This window comes from Dreissena polymorpha, chromosome 10 (assembly GCF_020536995.1).
Source record: "Dreissena polymorpha isolate Duluth1 chromosome 10, UMN_Dpol_1.0, whole genome shotgun sequence".
Taxonomy (NCBI): Eukaryota; Metazoa; Mollusca; class Bivalvia; order Myida; family Dreissenidae; genus Dreissena; species Dreissena polymorpha.
In genome coordinates this window covers 69,066,560-69,084,120 of record NC_068364.1, presented here as the reverse complement: position 1 = coordinate 69,084,120, position 17,561 = coordinate 69,066,560, and the positions used below count along the sequence as shown (strand labels likewise).

At 36.0% G+C, this 17,561-nt stretch overlaps 2 protein-coding genes across 2 annotated transcripts in view; one reads left to right on the top strand and one right to left on the bottom strand.

Annotated features, from left to right (window-relative positions):
• Positions 1 to 823, top strand: part of LOC127849214 (dipeptidyl peptidase 4-like) — a 32,668-nt gene extending 31,845 nt beyond the window's left edge. Inside the window, exon 26 of the mRNA XM_052381934.1 lies at positions 1 to 823. This exon is cut by the window's left edge and continues 6 nt beyond it. The gene's annotated coding sequence lies outside the window, so the exon portion shown is untranslated.
• A 1,535-nt stretch (positions 824 to 2,358) lies between these two features.
• On the bottom strand, positions 2,359 to 11,265 carry LOC127847522 (uncharacterized). Its single transcript, XM_052379524.1, has 4 exons — positions 11,145 to 11,265; positions 6,600 to 6,774; positions 6,275 to 6,305; positions 2,359 to 5,565 (listed from the first exon to the last, which is right to left on the bottom strand). The coding sequence occupies exons 1-4, from the start codon at positions 11,256 to 11,258 to the stop codon at positions 4,419 to 4,421; spliced, it is 1,467 nt and encodes a 488-aa protein (XP_052235484.1). The 5' UTR covers positions 11,259 to 11,265; the 3' UTR covers positions 2,359 to 4,418.
• Between the last annotated feature and the right edge of the window lie 6,296 nt (positions 11,266 to 17,561).

Below are 17,561 nucleotides of genomic sequence, written 5' to 3'. Positions count from 1 at the left end.
GTTCTTCACGAATGGATGAATTGAACAATCCAACAGTCGCGAAACCAACAGAAAAGGATGTCGACAACGACGAATAAGTTCCCTGTACTATGATTTAGTATGATCGCTGACTATTTGGTGCATTTCGTCCATGTCCGTGAATAATCAAGGGGCTAAGACATAGTTTGGGGCTAGATCATGTCTTTTTATATTCAAAATAAAATAGTTAATATATATGATATTGTATGTGATAGAAACAAATTGGCATACATTGTATTATGCAGTTTGGATAAATACCAATTTGCTTCGATATTTAAAATTCGTTATTGGATAAAATTACAAGGACCATATATAAAACGCCAAGTTAACAACTTGGTAAATGATGAAGACTTTTACAATTATTATATATGGGCACACAGTAGTGTTAAAGATTTCGCCTCACAAAACTTAGTATATAACTGTTAAGATTTTTAACTTTAAAAAGTATTTAACCAACTGTTCGATATTTAACAACCGTAATTGTTTTCTGTCTCGTGTAATACATGTTGGTCATTCACCAAAAACAATACTTCCAGTTTATTTAATCAGAAATATTCCAACCATATAAAAACTTTCAAGTTTACAGAACTGAAATTCGGACATAACATATAGGTATGTCTTACAAAGTTTGAACGAAAAGTTTCAATTTAGTTATGATGGAATATCATGGATAAACATAGTTTCCGCTGTTAATCCTAAGGTTGTGATATTTTAATCCATTTTGTTAAGTGTTTATAAGTTTTTTTTGTGTATGATGATTTATTCCGTGCATGATTACGTATGAATAAACAATTGTTTAATGGTTGCTAAGCTCTGCTATATTTTGTGTTTATTCTATTATTGTACAGAATCATGTTTACATTTATAGACAATTCATGTTGAAAATATTAACCGTACTTTGCATTAATGTAATGTTTTTGACATTAGACTAAAACAACGCTTATATCTAATAGATGCTTCGCAATATATCTGGTTTTCGAATATCCGTATATTATCCAATAAAGATTGTGTATATTGTATAAGAGTTCACAAATTTTCGATGCTAAAGGTCATAAATGTCATATGCTTAGACATCTCAGAACACCATATTCTCTTTATATACTAAATAAACCCTGCTACACAGCGTAGACTGTATTCACTTTAATGCTCTATAATTAATTTTAGGTCTGAAGTTTGTCTCGTCACCTTTTACTTGACTTCTACCACAATGCCACAGAAATCACGCATCACATAATCAGATCAATCGAAAATCATGCGTTGTCAGTTCATGAAAATTTAGATTGTTGTATTTCCGTAATTGTGTAATTCTAGTGCAAGTGGAAATCGGCGCATTTCATAATATTGGCCACTAATTTTTGTCAATGTGAGTGTGTATTAAAAAAGAAGGTGTAGATGTTCTAAATCATAGAGAGAGGAAAGGATTTTTAATACAGCCGTCCTAGTCAAAACGACTTAAAGACACTGAGCTGCAATGAATCGAGTAGTCGAAAAAAGGTCACCACTTTCGGCGTTTTTGGCGTTTGGATGCCGTCTTTACGTGTTCGCAAGTCGACTTTAGTGGGCCTGTTTGACGGCCCCTTATTTTAACGTGGGTGACCCATTAGACGTCGAGAATATGACAAACTAGCGAAACGTGTCGAGGGTAGTTCATCAAATAAAGCAATTAAACTATGGCGGATAGAACATTTATACTTTTTTTATAATTTGTCTTTGCCACCATGCCTAGACAACGAGCTAATACAAGAGCCAAGCTCTTTGATCGTCACAGTAAATTTACGTATTGTCACATTCCCCATTTGTTCATTTATTTAGAGAAAACACCGTTGTAGCCATGCTGAGGCACGACGAGACAGCTGCATCAGCGTCCGATCATAAGTTCCTGTGATCTGCCATAGAACCGTATAATACATTAAATTATGTCATAATGTTAATCTAAGGACAATATATCGCAGATATCTTTTTGAGAGGAACAACTCGAGAATATGCGCAAGTCCACCCAAAAGGTTTGCCGCATATGATAATGCGTTTAATTCGAATCATTAATATCTTAGATGAAACGAAGAGCAGATTTGTTGCACAAAGCAAAACAACTGCATGAACAACGTGTGAATGGTGGACACGAAATGACAAAGTTCGAATGTGCAGCCTACACGGCAAACATATGCAGTTTTATCAAATACTGATAATTACTGTCTTTAATAATTATCTAAAATCATAAGAATATGACATTCGAATCCAAGGGCAATAACTAACGGATACAAGACAAGACACTTTATTGAGACTTGTACAGAGTACATCGTTTAAATACATCAATAACATATACATACATGATGTCACGTTTTTAACATTTGTTTAACATTGTGTTATGGTTAGATATAGGTTTACAATACGCAAAAAGCTACATAATTATATATTTATACATTATTTCATTTTACTTAGATTGACGTCTAAATGAAAAGTTATAACATTTAATTAAATGCCTAAGAAAATCAGTTATAACAAGTATTCGTACAGTATTTCAGTGTTAAGGAGGAAAACCTTACGTATACTACAAAGTAGTGTTCAAAAATGTATTTGTTGCTTTTAACGCATATTTATCCCTTTCAATGCTGGAACCGAATTTTGAAGGCCTTTGCAAACAGATTGGATCCAGATGAGACGCCACAGAGCGTGGCGTCTCATCAGGATCCAAACTGTTTGCTATTCTGATAGTATTCTTTGAAAAAAAATCGAAGAAAATGCTTATTTTAGAAATTCAGCAGACAACATTTTAGCAGACGACAAATTTCCCAGCATGCAAAGGGTTAACATATTTTGCCAATAATAGCTCGTTTGTGTTATTACCATTATTACCATTTAGTAATTGGTCGAATTGAAATACGGATGGTTTATTGTAGTAAAATGGTTATAAATATTTCTTTCTGATAGTGATATATTGAGTACATTTACATACAAAGTGGAACTCATCTTCTAAATCTGATTCGTTACATAATAGGCAATGCCGTTTGTTTCTTGGGGTGTTTTGAGTAGCATATCTACCAGTCTGTATTCTAAGTGGAAGAACTGACAATCGTAATATAGTAATGTATACCCTCAGGGATTTAGGAATATAATCAAGGTAATATTCATATACAAAAATAGGTTTAAATACACAATACATGTCCAGAACCGAGCTGTTGTCGACAATCCTATGCCAGTCCTGGATATACGTATCAATAACTCTACATTTAAATTGATGTAAAAATAGGTAAACATCGACCGAATTCACCTCATCAAAAGCATGTGAAAATCCATGTGTCTAACAGCCTTTTGACATTAGTTAACCAAGTTATATGCCCCTTATGACTATCTTGCAGGGCTTGTTAATATACACCTTTTATAATAATATCAGAATTTGAAATTGTCAACCAGTATTTTGCAATTCTAATAAAACGATTAATAAATAAAGGATGCCGATCCAACTCCCCATATACTGCTGCATTACAAGCGTTCTGTTTAACAATCAGCAATCTTTTGCAGAATTTTAAATGTATTCGTTCTATTTCTTCTGCCTTTGTGTTGCATGCATACATGCATAGTTAAGAATTGAACCAACAAAAGCTTCTAACAACTTACATACCGTTTTAGGTTTTAAATAAAATTCTTTACATTTAATGAATAACATATAATAGTGCTTTTAGTGCTTTACCAGCTACTTATTCTTGGTTCAAAGAGAAGTTACCTGTATAATTAAAAACTGTACCTTACTAATTAAATCATTGGCAACGTCTATTGGTTGACCATTATATGTCCAATGTTCTGATGGTAAAAGACGACCACGTTTCCGGACAACCATAATTTTCGTTTAAGTAATATTTACCTTTAGACCCCAGGTATAGCAGTATTCAAGTTAACGGTCCAAATAAGAATGTACTTCTTCAGGCGATGTACATATTATTGCCATATCGTCAGCAAAAAGCAACACTATAATTATAATATCATCAATGAGCAAACCGGAAGAAGAACTATCTTGTAAAAACGACAATTTACGCACACGCAATATGTCCAGTTTTCTCAGAACGCGACTCATTTGTTCAGTATACCCAAGAATACACAAAGTTTAATTAATTTAAAAACAATGTAAGCACAGGTAATTTCAAACTATTAATTAATATATGTATTTATGAATTTAATCTTTGCCATCGAATGATTAAACGATATGTAGGTGTGTTCATATTATTAGTGATACCTTTCGTACACATATATCGTAATCTTCAAGGAATGACACAATCGCATTTCTTATTACCAAAACTATGCTACACCAAATTACTGTGTATACATGGAAACAATCTTAAATAAATTGGTGTCATCTTTTGGCAGAAGATTCCTTAAGTTTATCTCTTGTATCTACATAGCTTAATTTAAGGATTATTGAAGTTTGGAACGTCGTAAATTCTTTCCTTATCGATCGACCCTCTTCCATCTGCTGCGTTATTCCTCCCGAAGTTGTTCTTAGGCACCTCGTACAGCGTCTTGGCCATAAGCATCCCGTTTTCATATATGTGCTCTTCGGGGTCTGGATGAATGTGGACATTTGATATTGACTCCTCTTCGTGATCATTAGATTCATGCACAAATTCATTTAAATTAGCTTTGCCTCCCTTATGTTCGTATTTGTTATCAATATTACATTGACTGCTAAGTTGTTTACCTCCGTTCCAGGCCAGCGCCGAATCGTGGTCAAAACTTAACCAACCTCCAGAATTCGCGGTCTCGCAGTTACGGTATATTGATTCATCGTCTTCGTATATATGTTCTTCGTCTGCTACGCCATTTCCTCTGTCATTTACAGGCGTATCTTGGTCTTCCTCCGGTGGTTCATAATACAAGCCCGTGCTTCCACTGAACTTGTATGATCTCGCAGAATCCTGTAATTCCTCACGGAACATGGTCTCGCTTTCCCGTCTCAGCGAAGCCATTTTATCGGCATGCTTGACATCGTGAACGCTCCAGAGTTCGGGTGGCTCGTAAAACACATTCTCGACCACTTCCTCGTCATCATCGGTTTCTTCTAGCTTCGCCATACTTTCCTGTCCGCCTGGATCGAGGTTGTCGGCTTCTAAAGAATTGTTTCGTGACTTATCCGCAATACCGCTGTCTTCGGAGTACTTCTGGAACGACACGCGAGATGTTGCATACGTCGTTTCTGAGCGCTCACAGACGGCGGGCGCAGACTCGTTTGAACCCAATATTTCAATATTGTATCTCGTTCTTCCAATTGCTTCACTTTCATCAGGGGCTTTAACCCTAACAGAAAACGCTGGAATTGCCGACCCTAACGCTCTGATACGTTTTGCGTCGACGATGGCGTTTTCTTCGTTCCTAAGATTATCACCAGCTTCAACATTCTCATTGTCTGGGTTTCTCATTTCATCGGCGTCTTCTTTGTCGAATTCCCCATTATCCAAAGCGTACGTTGAGTCAAACTCGTCGGAAGGCCACCCAGAATTGAACTCCGAGTACACGTTACCGTTAATGGTGTCAACGGTTACCGGGGATTTATTCTTTCTGTAAATATTCATGTATAAAATAATCTCCATATTTAATACTTATCTATAAAATAAGAACTTCGTATTCGAACATTTTGTACGCACCCGGACAAAAACATATAGAGCTTAATAATGATAAAACGGAAAAATCTGTTCGAGTCCAACATTATCAGATTATGCACGTTCACGGCTAAAATTAAAGTGTTTATGAAATCGTTTATGGTTGATTTTATTGACAACTGAACGACGAGGAATTTCATGTTGCAAATTAGCATATAAGTGTTGATGTTTCACGTTGCAAATAAGCAGTATACGTGTTGATGTTTCACGTTGCAAATAAGCAGTATACATGTACGTGTTGATGTTTCAAGTTGCAAATAAGCAGTATACGTGTTGATGTTTCACGTTGCAAATAAGCAGTATACGCGTTGATGTTTCACGTTGCAAATAAGCAGTATACGTGTTGATGTTTCACGTTGAAAACACGCATAATAAGTCTCGTTGATTCACGTTACAAATAAGCAGTATAAGTGTTAATGTTTCACGTTGCAAATAAGCAGTATACGGATTACGTGTTGATCTTTCACGTTGCAAATAAGCAGTATACGTGTTGATGTTTCACGTTGCAAATAAGCAGTATACGTGTTGATGTTTCACGTTGCAAATACGCAGTATAAGTGTTAATGTTTAAATAAGGACTGAATATTCATAATTATATAAAGCCTTACGTGTTTTGTCGTCGTTTGGTCGCTTCGTTTGCTGTAAAAGGAAAGTAGTACTTTATAAATGATCAAGATGTATAGGTTAAACAAAACGTTCCTATTCACACAAACTATGATTATTATCATTAATGTTAAATCTTCATTGTGGCTCCTATATATGATACTGTAAATGTATTTAAATATATAAAAGTCATTTTGAATTATCGTATATGATGACTGTTTTTACATTTTTTGGTTGTACTTGACAGTTTTAAACAGTGTACTTATTTGAAAATTTGTACTAGAAATACTTTGACCATATGCATTTTTACTAAATAGTATAACCGCTCACCGGGTCTGATCGTCGGCAGACTCGGTCGACGCAGCTCCCCCTTCCGGCAGCACTTGAGAACACTGACGACAACGACCACCGCCAACACCGTGACACCGCACGCGACTCCGGCTGCCGTCATGGCCACCGTGAGCTTGTCGTCCCTCCAACCAGCGTCGTCAGGCATAATGGTCGTCTGTGTACAGGAAAAGGGTATTACAGTGATTCGACTATTACACGAGTTTGTATTCAATTTATTATGTAAGTTTAAAATTTTAACCTATTTATTTAAACTCGATTGCATCGAAAGCCTTAGGCTGTTTGAAATGATATTGGCTCCATTCTTATACACGTCCTATGATACCGAAGGTCGCCATGGACAAGTGGGTATGGTGTCAGCCAATCGATCGGGTGGTCACGGGCTCGATCCCCATTGTTCTTTAGATATCCCTCAAAGACAGCAAGTATTGATTCTACCCAAGAATATATCATTTACGATTTTTTAGCAACTAAACTTGCTGTTGAATTCTAAAACTCGACTTTTTTAAATACTTGGCAAGTGTTGCCGTGAATAAAATTTTAATTTTTAATGAACATGTTACGGGCCCGACCTTTCGAATGGTACGACGGGGACGGACAGCAAATATCAGAAGTGTGATAAGTTATTGCACGATATAATAAACAGAAGGTAGGAATTATTAAGTTTTTATTTTTTGCATCAAATATGTACATCTTTCTGTTTCTTATAGTGCTAATGCAGTGAGTTTGAAGGTTAAAGCTACTTAAAAGATAATTAATGTATTGAATTCAACTACATCTATTGCAGAAACTGTATTCAAACCTTATTGACACACATGCGGCAAATTGTATAACAAAACCGATTCTACACCATTGTGGCTTGTTTTATAGAGAATACTAGGTTAGCGTTGAATACAGAGAAGTTTATGTTGCGAGGCTTAGAACGCCGGAAGCGCGAGCCTTGGCGAGCGCTTTCGGTGTTCGAGCCGAGCAACATAAACTTCTCTGTATTCAACGCTAATCCTAGTATTCTATTTATCCCACTTGATTTTTTCAACGTGACATTTAACATAAATAGATCTAATAACCTTAACAATAATTTTAATTCAGTCATAAAAGCGCTTAAAATCTAACAAATGTAACCATGCGTAGTGATACACATGTATTTGTTCTGGTACGCAAAATAGTCTTTAAAAAATTCACACAAAAACTGTAAAACAAGTAAAAATATCACCATATGCCTACATTCAATTTTACGCAGTATGCGAATTTTATCACATTACGATCGCGAAAAGAAGATTTTACTTTACTATAATTCATTTTATTTTCGAAAGAAAATGATCAAAATCCAATATGGCGGCGATTGCTCCTGACAAAATGCTGTCGATGTCAACATACATGTACACCATCGACGACCTAGTTCTGGCTACCATAACTTTAAATGTCGCTTTTTATGATTTTTGACTGGCGCGACTTTGTACAGGTCTGTCAATACTAAATAAACTGTACGCTGAAGTTCCTTTAGCTATCGAAGACCTTGACAATTTTGACGAGTAAACAGACAATTGCAGCGACTGACACTTTATTTGACAAAATATACAGGGCAATACGTTTTCCGACTTCGGACGACGAATTTAAGGACGCGCAGAACGTGTTTTTTATATAATGTTATGGGTATGCCGTGTGTGATCCGATGCATCAATGGCGCCCATGTTAAAATCACAGGTGGGAGTAACGTACCCTGGATAGTATTGTTTTGTTATTTATTTTTTTAAGAGCCCAATATATTCAAATAAATACATAAAATCATGTTTAATGAGAAAAAAAATTGACAAAGAGCCGTGAAAAAAAATCCCCACCTTCTGATATTGGAATCATAACAAGGTCATTTACTAGACTTTATTATAGACCCGTCTTCGCGGGCCGCAAAAATGTCAAAAATAGCTTTAATCCAAAGCATCCCTTGATCCTCCTATGGGCCATTGGACAACCTTTCAAAAAAAAGTTAACTTCAAAAATATCTGTCCAGCCGTTAACTCACAGTCGGTCGAAAACCGAGCAATATTTCGAGTCCGTTTGTCAACCCGAATAAATCTTCTACAGACTTTTATTTTTTATATACAATATTTTTGAGTTTTTGCCCCTTAATCGATAGCTCGCGTCCTATTCCTTTAAAACAACGAGGCGTGTCAAATAATGCATACACATGCAACCACTTACCCCTAAAAACTTATTCCAATACAATCAGAATGATAAGTATTTTTCATTTATTTACATTTATTAAAACATCGTTGTTGTTGTTGATTGGATATTTATATGCCTGGCTCTGTCAGTGTAATTCACTGCTAAGCCGGGTTCAAGAGCGATGGCTACTTTCGTTTTCAAGTAAATCAAATTTAGAGTTATAACAGTTGTTGCAAAGAAAATATAACATTTTGGAATAAGTTTTTAGGGGTAAGTGGTTGCATATGCATGCATTATTTGACACGCTTTGTTGTTTCAAAGAAATAGGACGCGAGCTATCGATTAAGGGGCAAAAACTCAAAAATATTGTTTGAAAGTCTGTAGAAGATTTATTCGGGTTGACAAACGGACTCGAAATATTGCTCGGTTTTCGACCGACTGTGAGTTAACGGCTGGACAGATATTTTTGAAGTTAACTTTTTTTGAAAGGTTGTCCAATGGCCCATAGGAGGATCAAGAAATGCTTTGGATTAAAGCTATTTTTGACATTTTTGCGGCCCGCGAAGACGGGTCTATAATAAAGTCTAGTTAATGACCTTGTTATGATTCCAATATCAGAGGGTGGGGATTTTTTTTCATGGCTCTTTGTCAATGTTTTTCTCATTAAACATGATTTTATATATTTATTTGAATATATTGGGCTCCTAAAATATATATATATGAAAAATACTATCCTGGGTACGTTACTTCCACCTGTGATTCCAATATCAGAGGGTGGGGATTTTTTTCATGGCTCTTTGTCAATGTTTTTCTCATTAAACATGATTTTATATATTTATTTGAATATATTGGGCTCCTAAAAATATATATATATGAAAAATACTATCCTGGGTACGTAACTTCCACCTGTGGTTAAAATCATTTCCCCGAGAACAGGGAACGACAAACGTACAAACAAAAATCAAAACACGTAAGAACTAGTATCTTACCTTTAATTATCCTTTTAAATCCATCTAATAATCCATTTAACTCAATAATTGACGATTTTGCATCTAGGGTCTTTAATAAATATTTTAGCATAGTTAAATAAAGACCCTTATGCCATTCTATCACTTTATTCAAATGAGTTTACGAACGCGATAAACTTTCTTCTTCGTCACACGCTACGTCATGTACTCTACATTACTGCTGTGCAAATGAACCGGAGCAGTTTATCTAATAATAGCCGTTGGTAAACTCGGTTGCATTTGGAGATTTCTGCATACAAACATAATAATGTTTAAACTTGCACAATGTTTTATTTATCTATGGTAAATGCCCTTATTGTACGAGAAAATAATTTAATATATAAATACACAAAGAATGGAAAACATTCCAGTACACAACAGATAAATGAGTAGAAAATACCCGTGTACAAAATGGGACGTTCCCAATTCCAGTGTGGTGCTATTTTTACCATCTTATACTTTACACAGCTCTATGCCTAACGTGAATTAAATGGGAAAGCAAACATAGCAGAGTATTCATGAACTGTGCGATATGTGTATGGCTTGTTATACATTCTTAATATTTAAGTTAGATGTCAAAAGTATATGCTTGGGTTATAAACAATGCACATTACACGAAATAAGGAAAATGTGATCAATTGACAATTAAGATATGTCGACATACAGTACATCTAGAAAACATGTGAAATAAGTCGCGTTTATAATAAATCGTCAACAAAAATGGGGAAAATGACGCAATAAGTATGTCATTTTATGACGCCATCAATCAGCTGATTCATTATACGGATGGCGAAAAATTATGTCATATGACTAGATTTAAAGGTTGAAGGTCGTATAATTTTGAAGCTTAAGTTTTGTCGACTTTGTTATAAATAAAAAAATAACAAAACAAAAATCGTGTAATTTCATATTTTATTTCAACATTTCTTTTGGTGAATATGTCATATATATGTTTTTCTGCAAAATATGCACATTTTCTTCTAATGGGTGACCTTAAAATTCGATCAATGAACCAAACAATATCGACCTAATTTTAGCGTATATCGCATGACGTCATTTAAAAAGTAGTCCGTACACGCGACAGGTATATTCCACAGTGTTGAATACAAGCAAGTATATTCCACAACGTGTTATACCGTCAATGTCGCGGTGAAAATGGGATAAAATACTTTACGGTAGGTTTACCATCAGTTCATGATGCAGACACGGTTGTGTATTGGATATTTAAAACAACACGGTTGTTTTTAATTACAATTTCAATGGAGCACGCACATTAGGCGAAACGGAGTTGTTCACAATAAATCATTTCAAAGAGGCTTAACTCTTGAAAATCGATACAACATCGACTGGTTCGTACCACGTTCTGGACGATTTCGGTGACTGGTGCTGCGCTTGTTTGTTTAGACGTCATCACTTCTGACGTCATCCCAAATGGTAGAGCGCTGGTATTGCGGTTTGTAAAGTTCTTCATGCCGACATTGGCTGTTGTGAGAAAATGGATTACACGTGTGCCTAGCATTAAAATTACAAATACATGCATACGATTACAGTTTGTGATGTTCATAGATTACTGTTATTAAAGAAGAAAAAAGTCAAATTGTATATTATTGTTTTAATAACTGGGCGGAATTGTGTTAGGTGCGAGCAAACGAATAGGATGCTTTTTAAAAATCATTCTACAGGAGAGAGCACCTCTCCAACAATGTAATGACGCACATTGGAAGTGCACCAACCTTTGCACGTGCTAACGCACGACTCCTTCTCTGTAGTGTTGCCCCGCGTGCAGTTCAATGTCACTTCACGTGACATCGTCTCAGGGGAGCAGTAACGTGTCCTCAACCTCGTGCCGGCTCCACATGAAGTTGAGCATGCGCTCCATTCACCCCATGTGGACCACGTGCCAACGACTGATAGACACGTGACACAAGATGCTGATAACATTTGCCTGATATTGACTAGACATTAACAAACAATACCAAATGTAAGAACATCGTTAACGTTGCGAACACAGTTTTACCATAATGAAATAGTTTTAATTAATTGAATCGTCAATAAGGTAATGCGTATTCATTAAATTCAGTAAAGACAAAAAATGTTCAACGTTCACGTTTGTTAAAATACTTAAAAACAATACACGTACTGTAGCGACGACGTGATACGATAGCTTTGACCACACTATACAAGACGTGCTCCAAATTTAAATAAACAACAATGACGACATGACAAATGAGAATCAAGTACTCGATGCTCACCTTCGCATACTGTGAGACACATCTGAGAGTGGGTATGGTTACCGTGACACAGCGAGCTCTTCACAAGCACGGCACTCTCGCTCACACACGCCCTCTTGCGGACCTGGAATCCCTTGCCACACTTGGCGCTGCACTCGCCCCACTGACCCCACGCGCTCCAGTCTTTGGGCGAAATTCGTATATTGTTTTTAAAGATACTTTTTAATGTAACAGTAATACAAACAAAAGAGTCACGGGTTTATATATTTTAAGTCGTATAGCTAATATTCGTGTAATTAACTTTTGCAGTGCAATTTATTTTAGTCAACCTTTAAATTACAAATGAAATCGAGATAGGTTTTAAAATACTTTTTTCAAACGACAGAGTTATACAGATGCGCTTAACTCAAATACATATCGTTAAACCAATATGCTGATTTTGTGCATTTTAAACAGAATATTTTACTTGAAAAAAAGGAAATACAAAAAAGGATTGCAAGACAATATCTATAGGCGTAATGAGGCAGCATAGCCTTAATGCTTCCTATTGAATAAAGAAGCACAACTGCGCTATTAAACATTATTCTAACACGGCACGCGACTTGTTTTCTATACACAAAGAAGGAAATCAAGTGTGGGTTATTCTGCAATAACTTATGGGCGGAGCTTAATGTTTCGAAAATAGTTCCGAATAAATAAAGAAAATATTGCAGTAAAATGCACGTGCTAAAACCCGCTCTAAAAGAAATGTAATAAATGTAGCATGTATATAAATGTAATGAAAAAATATATTGTATATTTGGTGATAAGTGGCCTAACCACGTCTACAAAGAATGTTATTTGTTAGGAAACGTAATTCAGAAAACGTTTATAGCATGTCAGCTTTTCAGTAGCATCAATAAACGTGACGTCATTAAGTTTCTACGATTGTTGTTTTCAATGAAAGTGACGTCATTTGCAAAATATTTGAATGAAAATGACGTCATATGTTTGTACAATTCAATGACGTCACTAAATAGTGAACTTAGTACTTAGAAGGGCGGAGTATTGAAAAAAATAGTTCACGTCCTAAAGCTTGAACCAAATCAATCAGAATCGTGTTAGAATCGAAATAATATTTTTCTATGATGGTTTGTTGTCGAATAACCCACAGTGAGTTGTATAGATGCGTGTTATCAAATCACTCGTGCTTCGCACTCGTGATTTAATTCCTACGCGTCTATACTCCTTACTGTGGGTTATTCGACAACAAACCATGATCGAAAAATATTATTTCTTAAATATAAATAGCCGGTATCTGGGAAAACAGGGCTTAATACTTGTTCGTTAAGTATCGTCCAAGATCACTGGAAGGTCACTCTCCACCAAGACTGGATTTTCGCTGTTTGTACACACATGCATTAAGTCCGGTTTTCGAGAGAATTATATTTTATTTTTAGCTCCACTGGCCAAAGGCCAGCGGGGCTTATGTCATGGTCCTGTGTCCATCGTGCGTGCGTCCGTCCGTGCGTTAACTTTTCCTTTAAACATCTTCTTCTCCTAAACTACTGTTCTATTTCTGATGAAATTTCTCAGGAATATTCCTGGGGTGTACCTCTTTCGAATTTGTATAAATTATACCCCTATGGTCAAATTTGACCCAGCCCCGGGGGTCACAAAATTGAAAATAACCATTGAGCCTAGGGCTATCAAAGGCATAAAGAGACATCAAATAGTCCTCTACCAAATTTGTTCCAATTATGCCCCTGGGGTCAAATTTGACCCTGCCACGGGGGTCACAAAATTGAACATATGCTTATATAGGGTCTATTTTGTGAAAGCTTAAAACACTTCTTGTCCATAACCATTGGGCCTATGGCTACCAAATTTAGCATGTAGTGGAATCTTATAGTCCTTTACCAAGTTTGTTGAAACTATGCCCCTGGGGTCAAGTTTCACCCTGTCCCAAGGGTCACAAAATTGAACATATGCTTATATAAGGCCTTTTTGTGAAAACTTTAAAAATCTTCGAGTCCATAACAGTATGGCATAGGGCTACCAAATTTGGTATGCAGTGACATGTAATAGTTCTCCTGTTAGTTTGTTCAAATTATGCCCCTGGGGTCAAATTTGAAACTGCCCCGGGGGTCACAAAATTGAACATATGCTTATAAAGTGCTTACTTTGTGAAAACTTTAAAAACTTTTTGTCCATATCCATTGGGCCTAACGCTTCAAAATTTGGCATGTAGTGACATCTTATAGTCCTCTACCAAGTTTGTTCAAATTATGCTCCTTAGATCAAGCTTGACCCTTCCCCGAGGGTCACAAAATTGAACATAGGCTTAAATAAGGCCTATTATGTGAAAACCTCAAACATATTCTTGTCCATAACTGTATGGCATAGGGTTATCAAAATTGGTATGTATTGACATGTAATAGTTCTTTTGTTAGTTTGTTCAAATTATGCCCCTGGGGTCAAATTTGAAACTTCCTCGGGGGTCACAAAATTGAATATATGCTTATAAAGGGCTTATTTTGTGAAAACTTTAAAACATACTCTTGCTTCTTGCCCGTAAACGTTGGGCTTGGGTTACCAAATTTGGTATGTAGTGACATCTTATAGTCTTCTACCAAGTTTGTTCAAATTATGCCCCAAGTTTGACCCTGCCCCGAGGGTCACACAATTGAACATATGCTTATATAAGGCCTATTGTGGGAAAAGTTTCAAAACTTCTTGTCCATAACTGTATTGCATAGGGTTACCAAATTTGGTATGTAGTGACAAGTAATAGTTCTCTTCTTAATTTGCTTGAAACTGCCCCGGGCTAATTTTGTGAAAACTTTAAAAACTTATTATCCATAACCATTGGGCCTTGGCCTACCAAATTAGGTATGTAGTGACATCTTATAGTCCTCTACCAAGTTTGTTCAAATTATGCCCCTGAGGTCAAATTTGACCCTGCCCTGGGGTTCACAAAATTGAACATACGATTACATGGAGCCTGATTTGTGAAAACTTTTTAAAATCTACTTGTCCATAAACATTAGGCCTAGGGCTACCAAATTTGGTATGTTATGACATCTTATAGTTCTCTACCAAGTTTGTTCAAATTATGCCCCTGGGGTCAAATTTGACCCTGACCCTGGGGGTCACAAAATTGAACATATGCTTCTATAAGGCCTATTTTGTGAAAACTTCAAAAACTTCTTGTGAATAACCATCCGGCCTAGAGTCAAATTTGGTATATAGTGACATCTCATAGTCCTCTACCAAATTTGTTCAAATTTTATCCCTAGGGTCAAATTTGATCCTGCCCCGGGGGTCACAAAATTGAACATATGCTTATATAATGCCTATTTTGTGAAATCTTTATAAAATGTCTTGTCCATAACCATTAGGCCTAGGGCTACACAATTTGGTATGTAGTGACATTGTATAGTCCTCTACTTAGTTTGTTCAAATGATGCTCCAAGGGTCAAATATGACCCTGCCCTGGGGCCACAAAATCAATTATATGCTAATACAGTGCCTATTTTGTGAAAACTTTAAAAAATCTTCTTGTCCTTAACCATAAGGCATAGGGCTACCAAATTTGGTATGTAGTGACATGTAATAGTTATCTACCAAGTTTGTTCAAATTATGCCTCTTGGGTCAAATTTGACTCTGCTCGGGGGTCACAAAATTAAACATACGCTTTAATGGGTACCTATTTTGTGAAAACTTAAAAAATCCTCTTGTCCATAACCATTGGGCGTAGGGCTACCAAATTTGGTATGTATTGACATCTAATAAACCTCTACCAAATTTGTTTAAGTAATGCCTCTGGGGTCAACTTTAACCCTGCCCCGGGGGTCACAAAATTGAATAAACGCTTATCAAGCGCCTATTTTGTGAAATCTTTAAAAATCTTCTTGTCGAAAACCATTCGGACTATGGCAACCAAATTTGGTATTGTAGTTACATCTTATAGTCCTTTTCCAAGTTTGTTCAAACCATGCCCTTTTGGTCAAATTTGACCCTGACCCTCAGGTCACAAAATTTAACATTATATACGCGTATATCTTGCTTATTTTGTGAAACCTTTTAAAATATTATTGTCCTTAACTGTATGACCTAGGACTACCACACTTTGTATGTAGTAGGATATAGTAGTCCTCTACAAAGCTGGCTCAAATTACGCCCCTGTGGTTAAATTTGACCTAGCCCAGGGGTCGCAAAAGTGTACATGTGCTTAAATAGGGCCTATATTTAAGCATTTGCACATGCCGAGAATATTTGTTTTAGCCTTTTTCAGCCGTTGAGCGATACAGGGCCATCATGGCCCTCTTGTCTTTTTATAAATCTGATATATCATATTTGCTACATACTGGATATTAGGACTAGCGTTATTTTTGCATCACGTAAATATTTTGCAGACTTAAAAAGAATTTAAACATATTATATGAAAGCTCATTTGACAGCTTCCTTATTAGAAATGTCATAATGTATATAAACCTCATAACGGATCAAGCATCGACATTTCATAATAATTATACAACGCTAAAACGAAACGGAAGACAACTCGCGCATACATTTAATTCGTGTAGTACGATTACTCTTCCCTTGAGCACATACATTTTGCAACCGTTTGATTTGGAAAGTACAGTCAAGTTACGCCAGAATATGTACCGATTAAGATTTTAAAAGGACCGTTATATTTTTTTCAATGAAAATATAATGATTTGTTTCTATGCAGTCCATATGTGTCGTGTACACAGGGATAAGGTCGTGTATACAGGGAAAATGTCGTGTACACAGGGATAATGTCGTGTACACATGGATAATGTCTAGTACATATGGATAGTGTCGTGTTCACAGAGATAATGTCGTGTTCACAGGGATGATGTCGCGTACAAAGGGATAATTTCTCATATATGCACAAAGACTTCAGCTTCACCGGAAAAAATAAAACTTATGATTCAATGTGGTCTTTTATGGATAGAAAATCACTGAGAAACAACATAATATTATAGACAATATAAAAAGTACGCAAAAAAATGATCAAATAATGATCAAATAAAACAAGTGGGGTCATCGCATACGAACAGGCAGTGAAAAACATTTTTTGTTTAAAAAGGTTAAACCATTTTATGCCTAACGTGTAAAAAGTCATTTGCAAACAAAATAGACCCAGATGAGACGCCGCATGATGCGGGTCAGCGCTGTTTGCTTAAAGGAATTTCTGTAAGAAATATTATATTTATAGAAATAAATATACTAGACATCCCAAATTTTGGAAATAAATTGATCTAATTTAGAATGATGGGAGAGTCCACTAGGCAAACATGGGTTAATTATATGACCCTCGCGCCAAAAGTTTTGTTGGGTTAATTGAAATAAAACACGGCACATAAGGCGTCTCGTTTTAGAGTGATGTCCTCCCGATTGTCCCACATTCAGAAATACAATACCACGTTCAAGTAGGTGTGAAGAGGGGTGTGAAGACACAGTTATAGATATATATAAATATACAGATATCTTATACAATGAAGGATATTAATATTGATAGTACTGAAGATAG

What these genes read in the sequence shown, in the direction of transcription:
- LOC127847522 (XM_052379524.1), bottom strand. Translation starts at nt 11,258, where the DNA reads ATGAAGAACTTTACAAACCGCAATACCAGCGCTCTACCATTTGGGATG. An exon ending in CCGAAATCGTCCAGAACGTG is followed by an intron (nt 6,775 to 11,144) that starts GTACGAACCAGT and finishes TCCTGTACACAG; the next exon opens with ACGACCATTATGCCTGACGA. An exon ending in TCTGCCGACGATCAGACCCG is followed by an intron (nt 6,306 to 6,599) that starts GTGAGCGGTTAT and finishes TTCCTTTTACAG; the next exon opens with CAAACGAAGCGACCAAACGA.